This window comes from Colobus angolensis, unplaced genomic scaffold (genome assembly GCF_000951035.1).
Source record: "Colobus angolensis palliatus isolate OR3802 unplaced genomic scaffold, Cang.pa_1.0 Scaffold59, whole genome shotgun sequence".
Lineage (NCBI taxonomy): Eukaryota > Metazoa > Chordata > Mammalia > Primates > Cercopithecidae > Colobus > Colobus angolensis.
Genome location: NW_012119487.1, coordinates 2,091,057 through 2,101,878, shown reverse-complemented (window position 1 = coordinate 2,101,878; position 10,822 = coordinate 2,091,057). Strand labels below are relative to the sequence as shown.

Here is a 10,822-nt window from a genome sequence, read left to right as displayed (position 1 = left end):
ATCATTAAAAAGTCAGGAAATAACAGGTGTTGGAGAGGATGTGGAGAAATAGGAATACTTTTACACTGTTGGTGGGAGTATAAACTAGTTCAACCACTGTGGAAGACAGTGTGGTGATTCCTCAAGGATCTAGAACTAGAAATACCATTTGATCCAGCTATCCCATTACTGGGGATATACCCAAAGGATTATAAACCATGCTGCTATAAAGACACATGCACATGTATGTTTATCGCAGCACTATTCACAATAGCAAAGACTTGGAACCAACTCAAATGTCCATCAATGATAGATTGGATTAAGAGAATGTGGCACATATACACCATGGAATACCATCCAGCCATAAAAAAGGATGAGTTCATGTCCTTTGTAGGGACATGGATGAAGCTGGAAACCATCATTCTAAGCAAACTATCGCAAGGACAGAAAACCAAACACTGCACGTTCTCACTCATAGGTGGGGACTGAACAATGAGAACACTTGGACACAGAGGGGAACATCACACACTGGGGCCTGTTGTGGGATGGAGGAGGAGGGAGGGATAGCATTAGGAGAAATACCTAATGTAAATGATGAGTTAATAGGTGCAGCACACCAGCATGGCACATGAATACATATGTAACAAACCTGCACCTTGTGCACATGTACCCTAGAACTTAAAGTATAAAAAAAAAAAGAAAAAAAAGATGGTCTTTGATATAAGTCAAAATACAAAGAGCTACAGTCCTTATATTTTATTTAAAATTTCCTTTGATTCCAGTCAAAATGATTTAAAGTTGGGAAGATGATGTCACTCTTAACACCTGAATAATGAATACAGTCTTGACTTTACAAGTAGATAAAAACCTTGAACATTTGCTGATACACTTTGGGCAACAAATCTAAATAACTAGCAACAAGTTGAAACCAGATTTAAACCTGTATGACTTGTTCTTCCTTCTTTCGGCGTTCTTCATCCTGTAAACGTTTTTGTTGTTTTTTGGATACCACTTCAGTAAAACCATCATCATTCAAATTTGACTGGGGATCTTCAATTACTGTTACTTCAGGATGATCATCAATTATAACAACACCTGTGGGTGTGGAAAAGGATTTAAGATATTTTCTGTTTTTCAAATGTTTCCCATCCTATAGCATGGCCATTCATTGTAAAGATTTGAAAAGATTTCATACACTTAAAGTTAAAAATAAAAATCCTAAAACTGGCCAGGTGCAATGGCTCACGTCTGTAATCCCAGCACTTTTGGAGGCCAAGATGGGCATACTGCTTGAGGCCAGAAGTTCGAGACCAGCGTGGCCAACATGACAAAACCCTCTCTCTACTAAAAATACCAAAATTAGACAGGTGTGGTGGTATACACCTGTAGTCCCAGATACTTGGGAGCCCGAAGCACAAGAATCATTTGAACCTGGGAGGTAGAGGGTGCAATGAGCTGAGACCATGCCACTGCATTCCAGCCTGAGTGACAGAGTGCGACTCTGTCCAAAAAATCCTAAAAATATCTGTTTTAAATGACATAGATCTTTTTTTTTCCTTAAGTAATATAGTGGTAATGCCTTAAAAAAGAAAAAAAACCAAAATTTTCCTATGAACTAACCTCTATCTCTTAGCCTTAGATCTGTATAGTGCTTTAAAAGATCTACAAAACATTCTACCTCATTTGCATCTAACCATTCTAAGAGGTGGCTGTTACTATTATTTCTTTTTCAAAAAATGAAATAAACTGGCTTAGTGCTTCAGCATATTGGGAGGCTGAAGTGGGAGGATCATGTGAGGCCAACAGTTTCACACCAGCCTGGGCAACATGGGGAGACCCTGTCTCTACTTTAAAAACAAACATATAAATAAATAAATAATGTTTAAAAAAATGAAATAAACTGATTTAAGGTAAGATGACCGGCCTAGTTGGTCTTATGATTCTTAATGTCTCTGTTTTATGTAGACCCTTGTCTACAGCGTGGAGTTTTTAAAAATAAATGTGTTATAGGCAACGCAGTGACACCCTGTCTCTAGAAAAAATGTAAAAATTAGCTAGGTGCACGCCTGTGGTCCCAGCTACTCGGGAGTCTGAGGTAGGAGAATGACTTCAGTTGGAGGGGTTGAGACGGCAGTGAGCTGAGATCATGCCACTGCACTCCACCCTGAGAGAGCGAGACCCTGTCTCAATCAATTAATCAATCAATTAAAATAAATGTGTAAGCTGTGTGTGAATGTAAGATGGCATAGGTGAACACATACCAGAATCATCTAGGTGATGAATAACTCAAGATCATTTTTCAACCTATTTTCCCACTAACCATTACTTTGTCTATCTTAAAATTATCCTATATCCCAGTCAGTATGTGAAATATAAATCCATCAAATAATATTTCCAAGAAAAATTAAATTACTTCAGGTAATATAATTTTTTATTATAGGTATAATGTCTGAACAATAACTAAGTATCAAGAAACAGTGAAGCAATTTAAAGAAATTATTTAATTTTCAAACAATATACAATATTTTAATTGGAAATTACACATACAATAAAAATATTTTTCTTGGAAACAATAAGTATACAATTCAGGATGGTGATAACTTGTTAGGTACAGCAACAAGGAAGGTGATAACTTGTTAGGTATAGCAACATAGGTATGATCAGGGAAGTGGTCACAGAGAAACTATCTACAAACAATTCTAAAACAGTTAAAACTTAGCATTAACATACACTGAGAGATGAAATGAAAAATGACTACTGGCTTTCACTCCTTAGAAACTGGCTGGGCATGGTGGCTCACACCTGTAATCCCAGCACTTTGGGAAGCCGAGGAAGGCAGATCACATGAGGTCAGGAGTTCACGGCTAGCCTGGCCAACATGGTAAAACCCTGTTTCTACTAAAAATACAAAAAAAATTAGCTGGGCATAGTGGCACGCGCCTGTAGTCCCAACTATTCAGAAGGCTGAGGTAGGAGAATCGCTTGAACCTGGGAGGCAGAGGTTGCAGTGAGCCGAGATCATGCCACTGTACTCCATCTTGGGTGACAGGGCGAGACGTTACTGTTACTCCATTTTTCTAATAGAAACTTGATTTCAGGCAGGCATGGTGGTTCATGCCTTTAATCCCGGCACTTTGGGAGGCCAACGTGGGCAGATCACTTGAGGTCAGAAGTTTGAGAGCAGCCTAGTCAACATGGCGAAACCCTCTACTAAAGCCTCTACCAAAAATACAAAAAATTAGCTGGGCATGGTGGCACGTGCCTGTAATCCTAACTATTAAGGAGACTGAGGCAGGAGAATCATTTGAACTGGGGAGGTGGACGTTGCAGTGAGCTGAGATTACGCCACTGTATTCCAGCCTGGGCCACAGAGTAAGACTCTGTCTCAAAAAAAAAAAAAAGGAAACTTGATTTCAAAAGAAAAAAAAACCCCAGTTGATTCTGATTTATAAGACAAGTCTACCTGTTTTTAAAATCCTTTTAAAAATCATTAACTCTGTAAAATGAAGCATATTCTCATTTCAATGAAATGTCTAAGTCAAACATTTCAAAGGATGCCATGCACACATTACTTCAGACTGACGGAAAGACCTCATCATAATTCTAATATCATCTCAGTGTTTCACTTACACTAAAATGTGTGTGCGTAAAGCCTATCTTATTATTTCAACTTCCTATTTCACCCAACTACATGTAGCATTTATGGCAAATTTGAACACTACATTTCAGTTTCCAGTGCCCTCTTCTTTTTACCATTTTAGGTTAGGCATATTACTTAAAAACAATGTTACCAGGAAAAAGAACTAAAGGCGACTAACTCTTAAAGATAACTTTAATGAGTTGAAGTGAACAGCTTATTTTCTATCACCACTTCAGAAATATAGTTTTTATCTGTTTTTGTTATGTCTTTTTTGCTTTTTTTTTTTTTTTAACAGGCATGCGCCACCATGCCTGGCTAATTTTGTTTTTAGTAGAGACGAGGTTTCTTCATGTTGGTCAGGCTGGTCTCAAACTCCTGACCTCAGGAGATCCACCCACCTCAGCCTCCCAAAGTGCTGGGATGACAGCCCTGAGCCACTGCGCCGGGCCTAGTGGCTCATGCCTATCATTCCAGCACTTTGGGAGGCCAAGGCGGGCGGATGGCTTAAGCTCAGGAGTTCGAGACCACCCTGGACAACACGGCGAAAACCCATTTCTTTAACAACAAAAAATTAGCTGGACATGTTGGCTCATGCCTGTAGTCCCAGCTACTGGGGAAGCTGAAGCTGGGGAATTGCTTGAGTCTGGGATGCAGGTGTTGCAGTGAGCCGAGATTGTGTCACTGCACACCAGCCTGAGCAACAGAGTAAGACTCTGTCTCATAACAAACAAACAAACAAATGAAGAATGTGCATTGCTCAGTAATTTCCAGGTAATGCTGATGATGTGGGGACCATGCTTTGAGAACCACCGGTCAAAAAATAATGTCCATGAGCTGTGCTCAAATCAGGGCTTAATATGTACAAATAACCATTAGGCAGATGAAAGAAACACCTCATCTACATCTCTCATACTAGAATAACTGCAACTAACCCAACTTTCCTATTACTACCATCTGAGCTATCTGGTCTTAACTTAGTAAATATCTCGATTTTATTCAGTATTTCCAGTTTCATCCAAATGAATGGCAAATAGTACATTTTACATGTACAAATGTCTATACACAGATACTCCTTGTCTGTTTCCTCATCTAGTATTTTCTTGTTGCTTGTATTATCCTTCACATTTGATCCTCTATTACTTCACGGCTTTCCCAGTTATCCACAGTGACACTGCCTCTTGTCCTATTATTTATTTTGTATCTGTCGTATCTTAGACACTAATTTTACCAAGGACATAATTCACCGAGTTTAACATTTAATTTCTTTTGTTTTTAATAATACATCTATACCAATATAACTAAGAATCAAATTTCTGTGCTTTCTCAAATCTGGCAAACTAGAGTGTTTACTTAATTTTCTTCCTCTTTTTTGGAAGAACAGTGCAATGCTATTGGATTATTTTTAACAAAAATTTTATTAAGCATTCAAGGTTACACTAAAAGCTGGAGTTATTTTAGTTTCAGTTCAATCAGTTAGTGTTTCATAATCAGCCACTACGTATACCTGGAATGTCCAACTCTTTCCTTCTTGGAAAACTTCTTTAATTGTGGCATCTACATTTTAAAATGTAACAAATAAATAAATAAATAAAATGAAAGAAACCTAAGACATACTTGCATAATTGTTGAGATCAAACTGTGACAGAGCATCCACTTTCTCTTTAGGTTTTTTAGGACCTGGTTTGGGGTCTTCTCTTTTTTTCCCAGTAGAATCTTTGGAGTTCTTTTGTCCTGTACCATTAGGTACTCCTTCCTGATGGTGTGCAGAACTGCCATTGACAAGGTCAACCCCAGTTGTGCCTGCAGGCTGGTCATCAAATGGCCTACAAAAAGATGACTTGAGGTATTACTATTTCCACCTATCCGAACAAAAGAAAAATGCTCTTATTGGCAGTTTCTAAAGTTCATTCTAAGATGAAACACTGCTGGGATAGAAAACTCTAACTGTAACCAACCTTTTGTTGAATACGACCTTACTAAAACCAGGTTTCCCAAGAAAGTAGACTAGCTCACTAGAGTTCTTTCCAGCAATTAAATTCTAGAATTCTAATTATACCAGAAGTTCTTAAAGAGTCTATTTGTCTATCATATTATAAATGAGCTAATTAACACTGCTTATAGCAGAACATTTCTGTGATCCAAGCAAGTTCAAAGTATTCACAAATGGATGCCCTCTAAAAGTGGGCAGCATATGAAAATAAAAATTTTTAAAAAGCATTCTATATTTATAACTATGTAGATTTAAAAAATAATCAGATTTACACATTGATATAATTATTTTAAAAACCTTAATATAGAAATAATTCACTTCACAAACCAAATGTATCCCCTACAGTTTTTATTTCCTAAAAGAATAATTTCAGGTTGATTTTTTTAAATTTCCAAGTGAAAAGGATCATGGGAAATGGGTTTACTAACACATTTTCATCCTAGCCTATAGTATCACACAAGATAACAGCTTACCATGTCCCTGGCCATAACCTCAAACATTTTAAGAATGAGTTCATTTCTTCTACATGGTGCTCTTACAAAACATTTAATTATAATCGTCACTGCCATTTCTATAGGTTCAAAGTTGTTGCTACCTATCTAGGTGGCTCAAAAATCTTGCTACTTAGTTGAGATTTACATGGCACAAAAATCATATCAAAATTTTCTTTGAGTATTGTTACTTAAAATTCTAATTGTTTGGTTATAGGAAATAAATTATTCTATTTATTTTGGTTATGTTGATTCTCCTGGAATTTTAAGGGAATGTTCAAATTCCAAGTAAAAATTTCCTCTAAATTATCTGGAACAGCAAAAATATCTTCTCTAATGCTGTGATTTGAACATATCCCTCAAAAGTTCATGTGTGGGGCCGGCACTCTGGGAGGCTGAAGTAGGCAGATCACCTGAGGTCAGAAGTTCGAGACCAGCCTAGCAAACATGGTGAAACCCTGTATCTTCTAAAAATACAAAATTTAGCTGGGCATGGTAGTGCACGCCTGTAATCCCAGCCACTAGAGAGGCTGAGCCAGGAGAAATGCTTGAACCCAGGGAGGTGGAGGTTGCAGTGAGTTGAGATTGTGCCACTGTACTCCAGCCTGGGTGACAGTGAGACTCCATCCCCCACCTGCCCCATCAGAAAAAAAAAAAAAAAGAAAAGAAAAAGTTCATGTGTTGAAAACTTGGTCCCTAATGCCAGTGCAGCAGTGGTGAGCGGTGAGAACTCTGGGAGGTGATTATGTCATGAGGGCTCTGCCCTTCTGAATGGATTGATCCTTAACAGGTTAATGAATGGGTTATCAAGGGAGTTGGTTAGTTATCATGAATAAGTCTGTTATAAAAGCCAGTTCTGCCATCTCTTGTGAGCCCCCTTACCATGTGATAAGCATGGTGTCTTGGGACTCTGCAGAGTCTCTTTACCAACAAGAAGGCCCTCACAAGATGTGGCCCCCTCAACCTTGGACTTTGCAGCCAACAGATTTGCAAGAAATACATTTCTTTTCTTTATAAATTACCCAGTCTCAGGTATTTAGTTATATCAACAGAAAATAAGACAAATATACCTTACGAATATAGTAACCTGAAATGCTAAGTATGTAAAACTAAGGAACTCAGATTAATACCATACAGTCCAAATAAATTCTTAAATTCTTATCAGCTCAGGTTGCAAACCTGGCAATTGCTCTAAAAGCAGGGCACACATAATAATGATTACTTACTGTATACCAGGTATTAAGTGCATCACAAGTATCATCTTAGTATCTTCACACATTAAGTGCTACTATTTTCTCCCCATTTTACTGGTGAGGATGCAAAGGGGAAGCAACTAGAAAGTATCAGAGCCTAGATTTGAACCTAGGCATTCTGAATCTTATAAACCTGCTACTTTATAATGCTTTCTAATACTAAAGAAACCAATAGTAGCTTACTATAACCAATATCTTTTTTTTTTTTGAGACGGAGTCTCACTCTGTGGCCCAGGCTGGAGTGCAGTGGCACGATCTTGGTTCACTGCAAGCTCCGCCTCCTGGTGGCGCCTGCCACCATGCCTGGCTAATTTTTTGTATTTTTAGTAGGGGGTTTCACTGTGTTAGCTAGGATAGTCTCAATCTCCTGACCCTGTGTGAGGACCTCGCGCTTTGGCCTCCCAAAGTGCTGGGATTACAGGTGTGAGCCACCGCGCCCAGCCCAACATCTTAATACTTAAAAAAACAGGCCAAGTTTAGCTTACTTGAGAAAAATTCTTCTTTAAAAAAATCCCTTGCCATGGCAATTATGTTACTGGTGTCCTTGGCAGTAGAACAAGGATTTGCTTTCTGGGCCTCTCTACAGATGATTGTTGATTATAGATTTGCAACTCAAGATAAGAATACAATTTATCCTTAAGGTTCAACACTAATTCTCAAGAAACCAATATAGAGTGATAAAGTATACGGTTATAACATTAATTTAAACCTCAGAGGACACCTGTGTAGCACTAGAGGTTTATAAGGAGAAACTGAGAAAGAAGGGAGGGTTACTCATCAGATACTTACCAAATAAGGACACTGTACATGTCCCTCCCTAGATGCGTACATTTTCCCAAAGCTACAAGTTTCCAAGAAGACTCTTCTGGAAAATGCAACTTAGCAGGCAAAGACTCCTAAGACACCTTAGCCTCTCTTCTTTAAGCACCCTTACACTTTGAGAACAGAGAATAAAGCATTTGGGAAGAACAATGTTTTTTGGTCCTTTATCTAGACTGGCTCTTCAACCAAGAACTCTACTTTTAGCTTCTTTAAAGGTGCAGAAGCAACTATATTTAAAACAAAGTACTCACCCTCTCTTCCCACTTTTTGATGGTGGACCACTTCTCCTTTCATTTCTAGGACCTGAGAAATTCCTTCCTGATTTGGGTGGACCATTGTTGCCACGTCGATTCTGACGATCTACTGGTCTCTGACTTGAAAAACTTCTCTTTGCAATTTCCCTCTTTGGAGGTAAAACATTTTCTCCAACCTTTACAGCTGTTTGTGCATTCAAGTCAGTTTTTTTTTCATCCCTCTCTCGCCTCTCATTGAAATCACTGCTTTCAGAAGCTGTTTCCCATTCTTCATTTGCCTGATCTGAAGAGTTCTGATTAGATAAATCTGGTGTCTTATTCCCCGAAATATCCCCAATCGTATTAACTGGTTCTTGAGCCACATTATTAACTGTGCCATTTGTGGGCACTGCTACCACCTCATTTGATTTTGAAGCAGCCTCCCTCTCTCTTAGCCGTCTAAATCGAGGTGGTTTGTCTTGCCTTGGTGGTCGGGTAGGACGCTGCCTTCGAGGCCTTTCTCTAGCTGGGTCAAATTTTCGCTCAAATTTTGGAGGTCGTTTATCTGCTGCTACAGGAATAAACTGTTCGTGTCTTCTTGGTGGCTCTCCATCTTCTGGTTTAGGAACTTCTGACTGCCTTGGGTTCCACTGATTGTCCCGATAAGCTGGTCTTCGTAAAGTGGGAGGGCGTGATGGACGGCCTCCAGGATCCCTCCCACCACGCCTGAATGTTCCCCCTCTGCCTCTCCTTGTAGGCTCTCCTTTAGGAAGAAAGCCTGGTTTAGATTTATCGTCATCCCTTACATAAGGCTTTTCTAGCAGTCTATTATCTATTCGAACATGATTATCAGGCTTGAAAGAAGACTGAGGCTTTATAGGTTTTTTGTTTTCAGGCCGTTCCTCTCTTTTGGGAAGTTTGCCTTTACTTAAACTATCCTTGTCACTTGCACTTTCATGAATTTCACTGTCCGTGTCAGTCTCTGAACCCCGCTGTCGTCGTCTTTTGGGGACAACTTCAAAATCAGAGCTCTCACTCCGTGTTTCACTTTCTTCTCGCTGTCTGAGAGGCCCTGAGGGTACATGCTCTGCTCTTGGCTTATTGTCTCTATACTGAGGATAATCTCGAGTGTGTCCCCTACCACCCCTGCCACGCCCTCCATAAGAACCTCTATAGCTTCGACCTCTGGAGTAATATTCACCTCGGCCTCGACCTCTGTATCCTTGATCTGGAAACCAATCTCTATCTCTAGCTTCTTTCCAGTAGGTCCTGGGAGGCAAAGTTGATTCTTTTTTAACTGCTGGTCTTGAATCTGGTCGAGGCCTCTCTATAACAAGGTCTTTGCTGATGACTTTCTCAGGTTGTTTTTCTTCTTTGACTATTGGTGCTGCCACAGGCTGTTGGTTTACAGTCTTAACTGCAGGCTCTACCTGAACAGTACTCACAGGTTCCAGAGACTTCTCAGCATCGTGAGATGGTTTTTGAGCCAAAGTTGTAGTTTCTGTTGAAGGAAATTTCTCTGCTTCTGGTTGAATTGGTGGTGGAACTGACTGTGGCTGAATCAGTGCTGGTGGCTGAGGTGGTGGTGGGGGAGGAGGAAGATCCTTCTTTTCCGTCTTTTCAGGCTTTACAACTACTTTTTCAGTCATCTTTTCGGTCTTTTCTCCTTCTTTCTCCTTCCTCTGTTCCCGTTCCTCTTTCATATCTCTAAGTACAGGTTTTTTAATGGGACCTGATCTTCTCACAGGTCTATCATTACCCTCTTCCCTTCTGTTGGAGCTTGGTCGTGGGCCCCAACGAGTTTCTGATTTAGATTTATATACTTTTTCAGGTTTTGGTCCTTCAGAAGATCGCATAAAGCCTTCCTTTTTTGGTTTCTCCTCTGGCCTTTCTGTTGGTTCTTTTGAATCAATGCATCTGCTGGTTACTTTAGCAATGCCTGCAGATGGTTCACTTCTCTGCTCATCTGGTTTTTGCATATGGTTAGATCCATGGGAAACACTCCTTTTCCGGGAAGGCTGACTTTCTACAGCTGAAATCCGCTCCTCTTGTGGAGTGGGTAAGGTCTTTTGATCAGGTGCTTCAAAACAAGCAGACTGATTATTTGCATCAGTATGGTGAGGTCTAACATCTTCCACAGATCTGCTTAAAAACTTTTGTACTTCTGCCTCACTTGATTCTCTGACAAAGTCTGCCTTTGGATGGGCCTCTAATTGATTATGTTCTACAGAATAAGCAGCAGTAATCTGTTCCTGGTCCAACGCAGCTTCAGACCTATGATGATAAGAATTCAAAGGTATAACCAACAAAGCAATCTTTCCCACGTGAAGTATATAGCAAAATAATACCTCTAAAACAGAAAGCAAGGACTCTTAACCATAATGAGAATCTTTCTCTCGCTATGTAAAAAGTTT

The 10,822-nt window shown here is 39.5% G+C and overlaps 1 protein-coding gene across 3 annotated transcripts in view; it reads right to left on the bottom strand.

The window, feature by feature from the left end:
• PRRC2C (proline-rich coiled-coil 2C) overlaps positions 1 to 10,822 on the bottom strand; it is an 86,455-nt gene that overhangs the window by 47,351 nt on the left and 28,282 nt on the right. For all 3 annotated transcript variants that reach the window (XM_011962294.1, XM_011962295.1, XM_011962296.1), the window contains exons 15-17: positions 8,427 to 10,682; positions 5,234 to 5,442; positions 920 to 1,074 (exon numbers count right to left, since the gene is read on the bottom strand). In XM_011962294.1, the coding sequence (XP_011817684.1) occupies positions 920 to 1,074; positions 5,234 to 5,442; positions 8,427 to 10,682 (2,620 nt within the window). The remainder of the gene's footprint in view (positions 1 to 919; positions 1,075 to 5,233; positions 5,443 to 8,426; positions 10,683 to 10,822) is intronic.